The 18,136-nt window shown below is 34.6% G+C and overlaps 1 protein-coding gene across 31 annotated transcripts in view; it reads right to left on the bottom strand.

Moving 5' to 3' along the window:
- Positions 1 to 18,136, bottom strand: part of LOC123787133 (uncharacterized) — a 190,105-nt gene that overhangs the window by 135,741 nt on the left and 36,228 nt on the right. For 17 of the 31 annotated variants that reach the window (XM_087868947.1, XM_087868952.1, XM_087868938.1 and 14 more), the window contains one exon: positions 4,938 to 4,972. The exons of 5 other annotated variants lie outside the window; for them this stretch is intronic. Coding sequence is in view for 9 of the 26 variants with exons in the window: in XM_087868959.1 (XP_087725085.1) it covers positions 17,152 to 17,306 (155 nt within the window). In the remaining 17 variants the exon portion in view is untranslated. Of the gene's footprint in view, positions 1 to 4,937; positions 4,973 to 10,387; positions 13,685 to 14,446; positions 17,307 to 18,136 lie in introns of those variants that run through there. 9 more of the 31 variants (XM_087868959.1, XM_087868960.1, XM_087868966.1 and 6 more) reach the window with 3 other exon arrangements.

Genomic DNA, 18,136 nt, shown 5'->3' with positions numbered 1-18,136 from the left:
AGATACATAGCGTGAAGTTGCAGGACAACAAAGACAGGAAGAAGATCTTAAAAACAGCTAGAAAGAAAAGATAGATTCCCCACAAGGAAGTTACTCTGGCAGCTGATGTCTTAATAATGATAATGGGAGCTAGAAGATACTGAAATAATATATAATTGAAATGATTTTCTGAGAATGAAAATGAGATATACTATCAAAAAAAACCCACAAAAAAAGCAAAACTGAGAGGATTTACCACTAAAAGACTCACATTGAGAGAACCACCAAAGAAAGTACTTCAAGAAGAAAGTAAGTGATTTCAGTTGGATGTTCTCAGATGCACATCTCAAGAAGGAATGTTGAAACTTTACTGAAACAGGACACTAGTGATCCTCAGAGCCATGTCCAAAGAAAACTGTTTATTTCTTCCAAGCATGGTTTTAGATTTATATATATTTGATTTTGTCAACTAGTTAAAAAGTGTCTGTCATTAAGAACTTGGAATGCTTGCCAGGCAATATACTTAAAAAACAAAAGAGCGGTTTTCTTAAATGCTAGCTGGGGTGAGTTTTATATTTCTGTAGTCCAAGGTACTCATTTTTGGCTAACAAGTACGTTTCTGGAACAGATTGCTTTGTCTGAATCAGAAAGCAGAGAAAAGAAGCAGTCAGATCAGCAGGAAGAACAAATGTTGCAAATGGAAGAAAACACAGACAGATGGTTGAATCTGTGTTAGATCACACTGAACCATTGCGAAGGCAAGTAAGGACATTAATTGTTCAGAGCACGCACATAGTGAAATGGGGGGAAATTATTCAATATGTGCATGTAGATTTCTTGCTACTCTATACAGAAGGACCACTGATATACATGTATGATCTTGTCCTGGAGGAAATGAAAAGATTTGTCATTTCCCCCCAGAATCCGTCTTAAATTTCACATTTCCAGGGAAATTGCCTTCATTGCACTATTTATCTTTATGGTTGTTTTGTTTGATGGTTTTTCCTTTGGTCCAAAGCTGGGGAATATTAGAAAAATTTGGAAAGATTTGCTTACTAAAAAGTCAGGTTATAAATCCTCATTACTTCAACTGGTGCCAGATGTTCTCTAATTATTGTCATCCAAAATGTGAGAATTTTGCCTATGAAAGACCAAATTGTGAAGAAGGTAGTAGTTTCTCCCACCCACACCCTAAATTAAAAATCAACTTTTCTTCTTTCATCATCTTTTTCCTTTGGAAGATTTGACCTCCAGAGCCAAAATTTCTGTTCTTGGATACATTATCACAGCTGGGTATTAAGAAACCAACATTATCTAACTAATTTACAGTGTAGTGTTTCCAATTGGTATTCCTTCCAGGGTTGGATTTCTAAAAGAATGCCTAATCATAATGAAACACTAATTGGTATACTGTGTGGCAACATGGCTAATTTCTGAACATCAACTATATCAAGGTGGCAAGTCAACTCACTAAAGAAAGAACATATTTTTGGAATAATTTGAAATAACATATTTCTCCATTTGGGGCAAAAATAAAGTTAGATCCCTACCTCAGACCATAGACACACACAGTAAAAAGATTCAAGATTAATTATCATAAAGTTAAAAATGAAACCTAAAACTTCAGAATAAAATACAGTAGGAGAATATGTTTTATTTTTATTTTTTAATTTTAATTTCAGTGTAGTTAACATAGTTTTTCTTTCTTTTTTTTTTTTTTAAGATTTTATTTATTTATTTGAGAGAGTGAGTGAGCACAAACAGGGAGAGTGGCAGGCAGAGGGAGAAGCAGACTCCCCAGTGAGCAGGGAGCCCAACACAGGACTCCATCCCAGGACACTGAGATCATGACCTGAACTAAAGGAAGACGCTTAACTGACTGAGCCATCCACGCACCCAACATATAGTGTTATGTTAGCTTCAGGTATACAGTATATTGATTCAACAATTCCATACATAACCCAGTGCTCATCATGACAAGTGTACTCAGTAGAAGAATATTTTTATTACTCTCCATACTAAGCTTTTCTTGGTATGAAACAAGACTGAGTAAATAATTTTTTTAAATATTGAAAATGTGACTACATAAAAATTTTAAATGTCGACACAGTGAAAGATACCATACACAAAGTTAAGATGATAAATGAAAAATGGAGAAAGTATTTGCCACATAAATAATAGGCAAATAAAGCCAGTATAGGTGGTATTTAAGAACACAGGCTCAAGAATGAGCTTGCATAGTTTCAAATACTAGGTATACCACATTCTAGTGTTCTGACCTTAGGCAAATTACTTAACCCTTTTGGGTTTCAAGTTTCTTTGTCTATAAAATGGAGACAATAAAATCTACTTTCTTGGGTTAGCTGAGAGCTATTATTATTACCCATAATATACAAAGGATTAATTAAATCAATTTTTAAAAAGGGTAACCAATCCACTAAATGCTCAACATCAATAAAAACCTATCTACCTTTTGCATTTTATTTTCAGCTACTCCCTGGCACAGTTTCAATATATCAGTCAAATTGTCCTAATCTATATTCCTTATATTTCTTTGCTCCATACTTTACTGTTAGCATTACCTCATTCTAAAATTTCTCCATCTAGTCTCTGCACATGAAAATATTGCCCATATTTTAAATCCCAACACAAATCCTGCCTTCTGTATAGTGTTCCTGATTAGTCAGCCAAAATGATACACTCTCTGAATTTCTAAGGATGCCTTATAACACTAGTTTCCACATATAATCCAACCTTGCTTTGTCCAGTGTAATGTATGTACATGTTTTATCTCCTATAAAAATTTGTAAATTTTCACAGGCTAGCATCAAATGTTCTATTTCTGTATCCTTACAGTGCATAGTAAGTATTCGCTATATAAATGTTTCATTTTTTTGTTTATTTTCCCCATAACATAGATCTACTACAGGGCAATCAGTGAGAAGATATATGGAATTATCACACCCATAATCTGTCCACCTATCCTCTCCCCCAGCCCATCTCCACCCAGCCCATACACATGAAGTAACAAACATTTCACAAACAACACGTAGCTCTTTTATTTATTTACACTTAGCTATAAATACATGAAACATGATCTCAGCTATGTTTTTAAAGGCCACAGTGTGGAGTATAGTTTGAAGGGGGGGTGATGGGTGGAAGAATTAAGGAAACAATTTTGATCAGTCTAGGTGAGAGATGATGGTGATTAGGACAGGATGGTAGCAGAGGAGATCAAGAGAAGGCATCAGATTCCAGATACATTTTGAAGGTAGAAGCAGTAGATTTGCCTACAGACTGAAGATAGCGTGAGAGAAAGAGGTCAAGGATGATGCCAAGTTCTAGGATATCAGCTGTATCACAGATTTCAGAGAATAAGCAGTCCAAATCAGAACAGGAGGATGGAGGGCTGAGGAGCATAGGATTCCAAATGGGATGGACACAAAATCTCATAGCTGGATATTTTGAAAATGATATTAGTAGGCATAAGAGATATAGTGGAGTATGTACGAAAAAATAAGAATAGATATATAGAAAACAAACCAATAAACCAACCAAGCAAGTATTAATCTCAGGAAAAACAATAACTATAAGAAAAAGCATATAAACATAGATTTAGCTAGGTTTTCTAGGAAACTTTTTATAGTATTCATAATGTAAACACAGACCGATTGATTCAGCAAAAAAAAAAAATATGACATAACTACTGGAAGGATGAGGGCAGGAGAAAAAGTACAAAGAACTGAATAAATTCTGATTTGCCATAGCAGGAAGTCAATAGATGAATTAGAAAATTGTCAAAACAAGAAATAGTATTATAAGCATATTCAGAGATGGAGGTAAATACAGAGAAAATCACTAAAAATAGTTGAAAATGGAAGCCTATAGGGTAGGGATTCCCAAATTCTAACATGAGTAAGAATCATAGTTTACTAGGTCCCATCCTCAAAGATTCTGATTCAGTAGGTTGGCATGTACTCCATGCATATGCATTTCTAAGATGCTCTTAACAATGCCGCTGGTCCTAGGCCCTAACTTTGAGAACTACCATAGGAAGTAGACTAGGGAATTAGAAGGAGTTAGGCAAAAGACAATTATAACTATTATAATTACTTTTGTACAGTGATTCTCAAACTTGGCTGCTCATTGCAATCACCTGGGGAACCTTGAAAACTAGTGATGCCTAGATCCCATTGGCAGACGTTGTGATATAATTGATCTGAATACAGTCTGGTGTTGATAGTTTTAACAGCTCTCCAGCTAATTTTTTTTAAAGATTTTATTTATTTATTTTTGAAAGAGAGAGAGAGAGAGTGAGCAGGGGGAAGGGCAAAGAGAGAGAGAGAATCTCAAGCAGACTCCACTCTGAGTGTGGAGCCCAACTCGGAGCTTGATCTCACAACCCTGAGATCATGACCTGAGCTGAAATCAAGAGTCTGACATTCAATTGACTGAGCTACCCAGGCACCCGTCTCCAAATAAGTTTAATGCGTGTCTAAGATGGAGGACTACACTTTTAGTATAATTTTAACTATGTGCATGAATTAATTTTTAATATAAAAGCAATTATCCGTATGGTATGCATGGGAGTGAGAAGAATGCAAAACTAAGAGTCAGAAGATGTGGGATCACATTTGGTATGATCTTCTGCCATAAGTTAGCTGTCTGTTCTTGGGAAAGTCACCTAATCTTTGTGGGTTTTAGTTTCCCCATATGTAAAACTAGGATGCTGGACAAGTTATTCTCAAATGTTCTTTTTCAACTTCATGTTTTTTGGAGTAATAGCTATAATGTTCTATACTATAAAATCTGAAAATTTAAAAAGTATACAGCAATAAAAGTTCTCCATATGATGCTGGTAGTGATTTATCATTAGTTATGAAACTATATCATAAATATTTTCATTTCTTTTTAACTAATATTATTTTTTATATATACATATCATTTCCCCCAGTTACCTGTTTGTTGTACTCAGTACAATAATCAATTCACCCTGGAAAAGAAAGATGAGAATAGTTGAGATGAATTTATATTTGATGGCAGAGCAGTATATCACTGTCATTTCTCTGAAACATCAGTTGCTAAATTGCATTCAAGAAAATAACAAAATAGCCCATCTTTTGCTTATTGTGAGTTATTTTCCCAATAGTAGTGATGAGCAGATCCTGATCCTTCTACAGGCTGTATACCTTTTCCTACAAGCAGCACCTACTTCTAAGATATCTCTGTTCCTCAGGCACCTGTCTAGCTTAGTCGGTGGATCATGCGACTCTTGATCTCAGAGGCATGAGTTTAAACTCCATGTTGGGAGTAGAGTTTACTTTAAAAAAAAGGCATTTTCTCCAGGCTAATTTTAAGGGGGCAATGTGAGGTCATAAATTCAGGCAAAACAAAGTAATTGATTAGAGTGATGGCTAAGGTCCCTAGTGACTCCTTACCCTGATTTTCCTAGAGGCTTAATATATAATTGTGCTGTCAATTCTCAGTCATGAATACTAACAAAGGGAAATTTGGGGAATGAGGATTGATGTAGATAATCCAATCTATTGGATTGACTTTACAATGCATTATATAGAGAGAACTTCCAATGTCTTCATAATTAGGTTTTCTTTAGAATAATTTAAAATCAGTTTTCATTTCTGAGTCAATAAGTCAATAGAGATAATTGTTAATATATATGTAGAGAGCGGAACCTGGTCTGAAACAAAAAATCAGTTGCCCATTATTACAGATGGATTATGAAGAGTAAGTTGTTTGTAAAAGAAAATATATTCATGTGCATATGTGTTTGCCCATGACTTTGACATCCTGCCTTTTGAAGAACTTTTTTGCCCAGATGGAAATCAGAAGTGATAGTGATATACTGCTAAAACAAAAGGTGAATTCTAAAATGAAATGAGGTCAGAGCCATGTGCCATGATTTTGCAGGTAGTTAAAAATGAACTGAGAAGTCACCATCTGGTGGGAGGCATCTCAGGGAAGCAGCCACCGTCTGTTGAGCATAAATAGAATAAAAGCTTGTTGAGCTATTTATTCTTAGATGGTTGTGATCATGTTTTGCTCTTCTGCTGAAATGTACCCATCTTACAATCTCACACTTGTAGGATGGATGCTCTTAGCTAACTCTGGGCTAGTTAATCAATTAATTCACTCTGAGAAATTTTGGGAGACAGTCCCCTCTCTCAATGCCTAAGTTTGCATTATCTCTTCAGGTAAAATATGAATGTGTTATCAGATGTTAGAACTTTCTTGTCCATCCTTCTAGAAACACTAATCAAGAAATTCCAGGTGAGGTAGGAGAGTAGCTCAGCAACAAAAAGAAGAAAAACTGGCAGGCTAGTGGGATGGTGTACATCCCGTGCAATCACAGCATCTACGTGTAAGGGCTAGAAAATATACAACTACTTTTAGAAAGCAGTTTATATGCCAATAGAGATTTCAGCTCTGTTTTCTTACAGAAAAAATATTGCGTATCATTCAAAGTCATTTGAAAGAGATGTAAATATAATATAAAAAAGAAGTAACTTGTACAATAAACAAGAATGCTAACTCATATTTGTAGAGTGTTTTGTAAGTATTTTCACAAAAACGATCTTATTCCTCATAACAGCCCTGTGGGGTAGGTAAATTAAGTAAAAGGCCTATTTTACACATAAAGAAACTGAGATTCAAAGAGGTTAAATGGAGCACCAGCATGGTATATAGCTAGTACATGGAGGGAAGAAAGAACAGTGAAGGTGTTTGAAGTGACTATAACAACTACCATTTATTGAACACTTACTATGTTCCAGTCATTATGTCAATCATTTTAAGGATATCATTTCATTATAAAAACATTATTATTTTTTAAAGTCCAAAGATGAGTATCTACTTAGAAAAGGAAAATGAAAAACTGACTTGCTAAAAAACTCAATTCAGCAAAACAATTTAGGGCAGATGATGATGATAACTGTCATTTGCTGAACAACTAGTATTTGCCAGGCACTGTTCTAAGCACTTAATCTACCCAACGAGACAGATATAATTTATCTCATTTACACACGAAAAAAATATAAGGCACAGAGAGATCGACTTGCCTATGATTACACAGTTGGTTAAATGATAGAACATTCTAGTATATGTCATGAGATACCAGATATCTGGTTAATTGAATTTTTCACTCTTTAAATGATTCTTTAACTATCATGAAAACTCACCTATTGCAGACCTAACAAGATAACTGATATTTTAAATAATTTGTTTCCCACTACTCTTTTTAAGCTTTTCAATGTGAGTTGTATTTCTCTTGCCCTTGGATTAAAGCTCAGGCAGGCCGCCTATATTTTCTGGCCACCCTTAAGTAAAGTCTTATAATCATGTTAGGTCACAAATACAGTCTGAGTGCATTATTATAAATGACCAACAAAAGATAATAACCAAAATGCCAAAATTGTTTTAACATTAAAATCTTTCCGCCTCTCCCAACAAGGGCCTGCTGCAGGCTGGACATAAGCAAGTTGGGAGTAAGAGAACTCCTCCTTTTTCCCCTAGCATATTAACAATGGTTTCTGATTTTCTGTTTCCAACAGGGTTGAAGTCGGGATGAGAAAGGGAGAAGATATGAAAAGAATGAGAAAAGATATGAAAAGAATGAGACTATTACTGTTGTGAGGTGGCTTTCTGCTCTCTGGGACTGGAAGATGTATAACTGACTTTTTTCACATGGGACATTTTTATTGGCTCTTTGGAAATCTCCAACCCTGTTAAAGGCTTCTCAACTTTAGTGCCCTTGATCTGGGTGAATGGATTTTATTCTGGTAGTTAATTACTCTTTCCCAGCTCCTAGAACCTCACAGCACATCTCCACTTCCCTTCTTCTGAGTTCCTTATTACCCTTCCAAGTGGCAATATTGGATAGAATCTAGTACAGATGCAGTGCTGGCTAAGCCAATTGCTTTTAAAGCTAGCTTTAACATTCACCCCTCATCCCATTTCCCTTTTGCAATGTGACTTTTTCACTCCTCCCATGAAGAAATGGGGTCTATTTTCCTTCCTTTTGAAACTGGGATGATCCTAATAAAATGAGGCAAAACTGATGCTATGTGACTTCCAGGCCTAGAATTTAAGAGAACTTACAGCTTCCATTTTTACACTTTTGAAGTCTGAGTCATCATGTAAATTAGTCCAATTACTCTGCTGGAGAGAGAAGCTCTGCCAGACCCCAGGTAATTCAGTCATGCCATGAGGCACCAGATACAGGAGTGAAGACATTTTAGATTCTCCAGCAACACAGAGTGAAGACACTCCAGTCAACATGACAGAGACAAGGCAGCCCTGAGTCCTGCCCAAATTGCAGCATTGTAGGCAAATAAATGCTTCTTGTTGTTAAGCTCCTATATTTTGGGCTGGTGTTTGCATTTTGTTTTGTTTAAGCAGTAATAAATAACTGATACAAAGGTTATCTGATTTATAGTAAGTACTCATGTATTCCTTAATCCAGCAAACTCTGGTAGAGCAGATGGCACTCTTTCAGCCTCCTGCTAAAGCTGTTGAAGGACCGTCTTGCTGATTTGCTAAGTAGAGTCAAACAGCAACCTAATAAAGTTAAACATATACTTAACATATTGCCCACTGAAACCCCACTTCTAGCCCAAGAGAAATGAAGACATGTTCACACAAAGATCCATAGGTAAATTCTTAAAACAGCTTTATTTATAATTGCGAAAGACTGGGGAACAACCCCAAAATAATCATTTGGTGATTAGGACAAATTCATCGGTAAAACTACTGATATAAGCAACAACACAAATGAATCTCAAAAGCAATATGAAAATTGAAAAATGGCAGACACAAAAAGCTATATTCTATATGATTCTATTTATATGACATTCTCAAAAAGACAAAACTATAGGGACAAAAATCAAATCAGTGTTTGTTAGTAGCTGAGAGTATAAGGAAATTGGCTACAAAAGAGCACTATAGAACTTTTGGAGGTAATGACGTGGTGTTATTTATAGGACTATATACATTTTCAGAGTTCATAGGACTGTATACCTAAAAAAGAAAGGTTTTTACTATATGTGTATTTCAATAAAACGGAATTAGCAAATAAAAAGCAAATAAAACTACTTGTGCCCTTCAATCATGGGAAACACATATCAAGCTAGCCAAATGGTCCCATTGAGGCCCCTTTCATTGGACTTAAGTGTCAGGTCCCCTACTCCAATCCCTTTAGATGGTAAATGTTGGTAATTACAGCACAACATAGCTATCTCTAAATTAATCATCATTAAAAATCTTTCAACCTTCCAAAACTCCAAACCTTTTATACTTTTAACATGGGTGAATCATCTAACATATTCTTGGCTATTTCCTTTCAAAATCTGCATCTAGATTATGGTACCCTTTGGAATGGGGACTCTATTGTATCTTGGTGTGTCCATTGAAACTTTTGATCTATTACTCTTTCACATATATTTATATACATTATTGTAAAGTTACACTACATTGAGAAAAAATATTTGCATATCAAATGCTGGGAAATACTTATTTACCTATATATTTACCATTCGAAATGCTTTTCCTTCTTTCCTAAAGATCTGAATTTCTATCTGTTTTCATTTTCCATCTTCCTAAATAACTTGCTTTTGCATTTCTTGCAGCTCAGGTTTGTTAGCAATGAATTCTCTTGTTTGTTTGTAAACTGAAAATGTGCTTATTTTGCCTTCATTATTGAAAGATATGTTTGGCTGACTATAGAATTCTGGGTTTTCTGTTTTTTCTTTTAGCAGTTTAAGTATATTGTTCTTGTGTTTTCTAACCTCCTTGTTACTGATGGGGTTGTTTAAATTGTTTGAATTCATTTGAACATTTAAATTGTTCCTCTTTACACAATGTGTCATTCTTCTCAGCCCTCTCTCTCAAGATTTTCTATTCACCTTGGGTTTCACTATGCTATGACTGGGTGTGGCTTTTCTGCAGATTTATCCTGATTGGGGTTCTCTGAGATTCTTGAAGCTATAAATTTCTTTCTTTTACCAAATTGAGAAAATTTCAGCCATTACTTCTTCAAATATCTTGTTCTCTCCATTTTCTCTCTTCTCTTCTCCTGGGATTCCAATTATACAATGTTATATCTTTTGATATTGTTCCTCAGGCCCTGAGGCTGCAAATTTTTTTCAATCATTTCTTCCTGTTCTTTAATTTGTATAACTTCAAATGACTTTGAGTTCAGTAATTCTTTCTTCTGTCATATGAATTCTGTGCTAATCCCATTCAGTGGATATTTTTTGTCATATATTGTGTTTTTTATTTTTTCTTTATATTTTTAATATATATTTTATATATAAAGTATATATTTTTATATTATATATTATATAATATATATTATATATATTTTAAATATATATTTAATATATTTTATTTATATTTTTATTATTGTGAATTTTTATTTTTTTATAGTTTCTATTTTCCTACTGAGATTTCTTATCTTTTCATATGTTGTAAGCATATTTTTCTTCATATCCTTAAGCATAGTTATAACAGCTGTTTTAAAATCTGTGTCTGGTACTTCCAACATCTGTGTTTTCTTAGAGGTCAAGCTCTGATAATTGTCTTCTCTCTTCAAAATTTTTCATGTTTTCTGTTTCTTCATCAAGCAATTATGGATTATATTTTAGACATTGTGAGTGATATGTTGTAGAGACTCTAGATTCTCTTATAGTTCTCTGAAAAGTGTTCATTGTTTTAATAGACACTTAAAATAGCAGGACACAAGCTACCAACTCTCCTGCAATAGGTGGCAGCTTAAATCTTGGTACTGTTCTTTGGTTTTAGTTGGCGTGTTTGAGTCTGCCCCACATAGGCATGATTCAGGGGTCAGCCAGATATTTGGGAAGAGTTTATACAAACAATTGGGAACTCCCTCTTTCTAGAATTCTCCTTTCTTGGATTTCCTCCCTCAGTTTCTAGTGGCTATAGTTGCCCTAAACTCTGTCCTATGGTTCTTCAGTCAGTAAGACTATTGGATTTTTAGCCACCCCATTTGGTGCAGACTGGGGTATGTCTTCAGTCCAAAAACTACACAAATGAGAAACTTACTCAGCACTGCTCCCTTCATGCAGTTATTAACTCTACTACACTATTTGCCTGCTTTGGGTCATTATCCAATTCCTTCAGAGAGTTGAAATTGGTCAGGAGTTTATTGTTGTTATCTACAGGAGATTTGATTCAATTGGCACTACTCAGCCATACCACAGCTGGAAAGAATAATTAATGCAGTGTGCGAAATATAAATTCAAATTTTAGAGCCACCACCAAAATATCCATATACATAATCTCTGTACAAAAAATGTTTGAGGGAGGTATTATTTTCCTCATTTTATAAAATAAAAAGATGAGACTCAAAGAAGTTAAAGAGACTTGCTTTATCAGCCAGGATCCAGGAAGAAAACAGAATTTAACTCAGTGGTTCTAAATAATAGACTACCTACAAAGAAATGGGTAAAGTTAGGGAAACCAAAAAGGATGCTGAAGCACCCAGAGGTTAGCAGCAAAGGAAAGCTGTTGCTCTTCCTAACACTGAAGGAGCAATGGGAGGAAAAAGTATGACCAGAGTCTCAGGAAAGCTGAAGTCATGTAGGAAGAACTGTCAGGCATGACCCGTAGTTATAGAGGAATACTGCCACCACCAACCATGCTTCGCTGAGGCATGGAAGAGGCAAGGAAGAAAACCTAACTTCTCTCCCCTCATACTGTCTACCCTCCTTCGAGGTCCTCCCACTGACTGAATTCAACAAGAAGCCAACTGTAAGAGAGTATAGGAGTCAGCCTCCAGGAGGGACACAGAACAGAAAAGGATGGATGGACTTGGCAAACCATAAATAACCAGCACGTTGCCAGATTTAGCAAATAAAAATACAGAATACCCTGTTAAATGTGAATTTCGGATTTTTAAAAGTAATTTTTTAGTGTATGTCCCATGTAATAGAATATACTTACGATTAAAACTTTATTCATTGTTTACTTAAAATTCAAATTTAACTTGCTGTCTTGTCTTTTATGCGGCAACTTAGTCTCAACCAGTAAGAGAAACTTACTTTGAGTCCAAGCCTAAGATCCAACCCCAGTTGTCTTCTATTACCCTACAGTTTTTAAAAAATATATATTTTCTATGCCTACCTTGTATGAGTGTATCTCCTTCACCAGAGTGTAAGTTCCTTGGGGTGAAACGCCATGTCTTACTCATCTGTATATCTTACCATTTTTCATCTCTCCCAACCTTACTCCCAGAATTTTACAATGTTTTGTATGTAATAGGTGCTTCATACATTTTTGTTGAGCATGTTGAGCCCTTTATCAATATATTATTGAATTTGCTTTTTCACTGTATATTTATTTAAGATAAATTTCTTCTAAAGTCATGTTGATTTAGATGAAAGTCTTATGTCGGGCCAACTGTGACTGACTGGGTCAACACAGCCTAAACTGAAAAATAAAACAAACCTTTTAAAATGTATTTTGATCTGATATTATCAAAGCTTTGGGGGAGAGGAGGGGGCAAACCCTGTTCTACTATAAAAGACTGAAGAAGACTTCCAAATTTCAGTGAGGTAAGACTACATTCCTGAGAATAAAAATTTATTTTCTCACTGATTTTTAAAAATTATGTTGTTTATTCTGTAATTCTGGAGCAAGTATCAATAGATCAGTTTTCTTAGGATGATTTGCAGGATTCCCATATTTATTATTAATGAGCTTTTGCTCATCATATATATATACACACACAAATTTGATGCACAATAATTTTTGAGTGGGTAATGGTTGTCAGTTACTTTATTTTACCTCTTTACAAAAATCAAAAATTCTCTTGGGGCACCTGGCTGGGTCAGTCAGTAGAACATGGGACTCTTGATCTTGGGGTCTTGAGTTCAAGCCCCACATTGGACCTAGATATTACTTCAAAAAAAAAAATCTCTCTAATGGGATGAGTTTTGCAATAATATTGGAAATCAGCAAACTTCATATATGAAAAATATGAAAAGAACCCTTCAGGGATCCAAGAATTTTGTACTTAGGCATTCAATTTCTATCTGTATTGAGTAAATAAATATATTTTTAATGGGACTAAAATTAACACTGTATATAACTCAGGCCATTATGTACTAATTCATTGGTCTCAGAAAAGTGATTTTGTAGTCTGCTCTTTAAAATATGAACCGATCTGTCTAAATAATATGTGATAATTGAAACTTCTCAGACCATAATAAAATTCAAATCCATGTCTCAGTGAAAGAAAACCTTGAGTTTGGGTCTATTATTCCATAGGTTTCCACATGACCTTTTCCAGTCATACAAGTACCTAATATTTTTGCATATATACTAAGCACTAAGTGCTTTACAGTCATCATTTAATTTACTTTTCAAGACAGTATTATATTATTATAATACTTATAAGGTAAGTATCATATGATTATTTCTGTTCCATAGATGAGGACACTGAGGGATAGAGAGATTATGTAACCTGTCTAAGATCACATGGCTAGTGTGTGTTAGAAGTAACAATCATAGGGGGTGCCTGGGTAGCGCAGTCGTTAAGCGTCTGCCTTCGGCTCAGGGCGTGATCCCGGCGTTTCGGGATCGAGTCCCACATCGGGCTCCTCCGCTGGGAGCCTGCTTCTTCCTTTCCCACTCCCCTGCTGTGTTCCCTCTCTCACTTGCTGTCTCTCTGTCACATAAATAATAAATAAAATCTTTAAAAAAAAAAAAAAGAAGTAACAATCATATTTAAGTCTATCAGACTACTAAGCAAATGTTTTTTTTTTTGCAAGTGTTCTTAATCTTTACACTTCTGATTTCTTAATTTCTTTGATCTTACACCCAGCATTAAAAAAAGAAAAAATTACACATGCTCGACTAGACTAATATATTATGAACCAGTTGTGTACAATGTAAAACAGGTGAAGATTGAAATTTTAAGAGAATAAGGAAACATAAATAGAAACAGAAAAAGGAGCAGTTTCATCACATACCCCATGGATCTTCTTGTATGTGCCCTGTGTGCTGCATGTCCATTCTCAAGAATGTTGTTCTAAATTAGATTCTTTAGAAAATGTTTGATTTTTTTAAATGAAAATATTGTTCACAGCCTTTGCCAAATCTAGATTTACTATGTTTGAATTCACAATTTCCTAGAAAAGGCTATTTCAACATGATTTAGCAGGAACAGGGAGATACAGTATGGAGTGAGAATTGTGGCTGAAAGTGATGGCTACAGAGAGAACTGGAGAAGATAAAAGGGATGGAAGAACATTCACAGGCATTCAGATATTAACTAAGTAATCTGTGTTTATATGTAAGATCAGGCAAATTAACATTTTGAAACATAACAGTTTAGAGTCCATTTTATAATAAGAACAAAAAGTAATTATGAATATAAACATTATTTATATAAAATATAAATAATACATATTATATGTGTACGTATAATTATATAAAAATAGAAAACAAACCACATTATGACCCAAACCAGCCATTTCTTAAAATTGAAAATATGACTAGAAGTAACACAGGTATATAAATGTTACCCCAAAATCAACCAATACTGAATCTATAATTTACTGTGGATTAATTATACATTACTAGAAAGTGGATTAAGTAAAAGCACATACTTAAACCCAGAAAATCTATCAAAATTGTTTCACAAACATCTGCCTGGATTTCTTGGTCATTCATGTGATCTGGTTTTCATAAGATGATATAAATAAAACTTATGTCTCTGATGAATGAAGACCCATAAGAAAATTATTATATATATCTGAATGAATTTTTTTTAGTTCCTTTCCCTATTAACATTATTTTGGTATTCTTTGACTCTCAAGTATGTTTTCCTTGGTCTTTTTTGAACTGTTCATGTTCAGGGAATACGGCAGAGGAAATGTGGGTGTGGAAATGTTACCCCTAACCACCTTGGGATCTTGAAATTTTCTTTAGCCTTTCTATGCAGACTTTTCCTTTTTAGTCATCCTTAAACTCCAGATTCCTACATTCTGAGGTTCCTTTTCAATTTGAAACCAGAAAATTCAGACCAAAGAAGTACTTGACATCTTTCTGCAGGGGAGATATGTTCCCGTAAACATTACCATTATGCATCTGTAACCGCAGACTTTATGAGAATTTCCTAGGAAATTTGTAATTCATATCAGGTCTAAGGGGGGAAAAAAGGACATATCAGAGGTAAATTTCCTAAGAAATACTAGGTAATATAATCATCTATCTCATTAACTAAAATCTCACCTTCAGTGCCTAACTTCCAACTTCTTATGACAAGGAATAAGCTATGGAATGTCTTTTCTTCAAACCTGTATTTCCTATTCTTATTATATGCTTTCTTCTTCATAAATAAAAAAAAATTTAACCACCACCTTTGAGGTCCTAAGAGATGTAATTCAGTATTTCTGCTCTAAATTTGCACACTCTGTTGCTATAAAATGCCCTTTCTTTGGCATTCTTTGAAAGAAATGAGCCTTTGGAAAAAGTCATTGTTGCCATACTTTTATTCTTTAACCAAACATTATCTCTTGTGCTAAAGAAGTAGCCATGCATTGACATTCCCAGAACATCACAATAAACATTGTTTTGATCATGAAACTGGACATTGAAAACCACCTTGATTTTAGTAAGCTTCAATTTAATTGGACCTATTGCAACGATTCCAGGCGAAATTGCCTACTGCAAAGCTGTTATTTAGAGAGAGCATATACAACAGAGACATTGCCTCTGCTTTTTCCGATGTTACAGTTACATGACAGATTTTGTAATGCCTAAATTTCTCCTGGGAAGAAAACTCTGTGCCAAGGAAACTAATTGCTTTAATTCTTCAAATCAATGAGGTATAATCTATTAAATTACTGTTAATTAATATATACACAATAGCTCACAATTTTTTTAAAGTTTGTTCTCTGTTCCTTACTACTCCTGCACATTCATATAACATTAAATTTGTGACACAAACATCAAAGTATGTCATTTACAACATAAGAGTGAATGAGATGTAGAACATATATAATTTATCATAATAAGTATAATGCTGTATATACTTATTTACTCATTTTTATTTATACTCTGATTCTTCCCACAAAGGATTTAGATGATTATGTAAAAATTCTGGTATAAAGACTGAGAGCCAACAATAGTAGATGCTAAGCAAAGCTGTGTTTTGCCACGGGTGATTTTATTTGAAAGTTCTACCACATTGCTTTAAAAAAAAAAAAGCAACCTCAATCTACTGAAGAATGGAATGTTAATAGGTAATTTAATCAACAATCTACACTAGGTATTAGATATACAATGAAGATGTGGCTTAGCACAATTTAGTTGCAGGAGATATTTTTCAGATTGACACATTACTAGCTACTTAGAGGGTTAGTTTTGATATCAGCTGGAAATATTAATTGCTACAGGGGCACCGGGGTGGCTCAGTCCGTTAACATCTTACTCTTGATTTTGGCTCAGGTCACGATCTCAGGGTCGTAAGATGGAGCCCCTGCATTGGGCTCTGTGCTGTGCTGGGTGCGGGGCCTGCTTAAGATTCTCTCTCTCCCTCTCCCTCTGCCCCTCTCCCCTTCACGCTTGCGCACGCGCTCTCTCTCTCATAAAGAAAGAAAGAAAGAAAGAAAGAAAGAAAGAAAGAAAGAAAGAAAGAAAGAAAGAAAGAAAGAACATTAATTGCTACATATTTAATTATGTGAAACAGCATCATGGAGCCAAGTGGAGGCTCTATAGAAAATTTAGCCCCCTCCACCCCGTGCACAATTTTCATCAACCCGTATTCTTCCCAAAGAAACATTCAATCCTTGTAAAAACATTTTTTATTTAAATCTTGCTTTAGCACCTTCTTTCAACCAGCCCAAATCCTTTCTATGTAGAAATTTTGGAGCCACCACTAGCAATCTGCAAAATCATAGGCTAAATATGATGGCCTCACCTCAGTTCAAATCTCTACTTGCTGCCAAATCTGTTTTCAAAGAGCAGTGAAAAGAAGGAAAGCACTTCAAAGTTAAAAAAAAAATTCTGGTAATTTAATTGGAGTGGGAGTGGAGATGCTTATTAAAATATTTGATATAGACAAATATAAAGTCTAAGTAAAGAAAGACATGAACTTAATGTAGATTTAAAATCATCACTAAAATAGATCTAATATTGCATTGTTGGGGTATTTAAACAGCAGCCTGTGTTTGTGGTTTGAGTTGTCTCAGGTTTTGAAATTGTTATGTATGTAAACACCTTTGTTGGAATTCCCCCAGTTTCTCTACTTGGTCCATATTTCTTCTTCTTCTTCTTTTTTGAATCTAAAATAATATTAAGATCATTAGTACCATGTCTTATTTACAAATTTAGTGGAGGTGCTATTATTTATCATGATTCTGTTATTATAATATGAAATATACATTACACGCACCTATAATCCTAAAACCATATCTATGTGTATATATATATACTTTTAATCTAGTTTAACAATTATCCATGTATCCATATGGTCCATATTTCTTCTAATTCTACTTGATCTTCCTGAGAGATTTTTAATATTGTCATAATTTTAACTACGCCTAAATGCTGTTGACTACCAAATCTCAGTGTTTAACAGAAACATCCAATTATCACACACTCGCATCCAACTATCTCTTAAATACAGCACATATAATATTGTTGTTCTATAAATCTGAAGAGTTGTGGCCTTTCTTTGAATTTCTTTATGAGTTAAATCTTTTAGATACACAGAACTGAGTAGGCAAAGGAAAGATGTGGCTTAGGACTCCCTGGATTGGTTCATGAAACGATATAGTGAGGTAAATTAATGCTGACACAGTGCCCTCTGTCAAAATAGCATGCTGGTCTGAGAAAATGACCACAAACAGCATATGTGCCAGTTGGAGAAGAGCAGAGCACTCTAGATGGCTATGTTACATCTGAAATTTTTAAACAACCAGACTTTCAGAATACAGAAGTGGAAAATCTTCTCCTGGGAGATAATCTAAAGTTGTTGCTTTTAAGATCCCAGGAGGCCTGGCTGGTTAATAATGACTACTACTTCATTATAAGGTGAATCAATGTCTTAAAACTGGAGGCTAGATGGATGTTTACTAAAAACCATGCTTCTTTTTCTTATAATTCTGTTCCC

The sequence above is a fragment of the Ursus americanus genome, chromosome 17 (assembly GCF_024610735.1).
Source record: "Ursus americanus isolate L20-20 chromosome 17, mUrsAme1.1.p, whole genome shotgun sequence".
Classification (NCBI taxonomy): Eukaryota; Metazoa; Chordata; class Mammalia; order Carnivora; family Ursidae; genus Ursus; species Ursus americanus.
The sequence above is the reverse complement of the archived record's forward strand: the minus strand, read 5'-3'. Positions and strand labels throughout refer to the sequence as shown.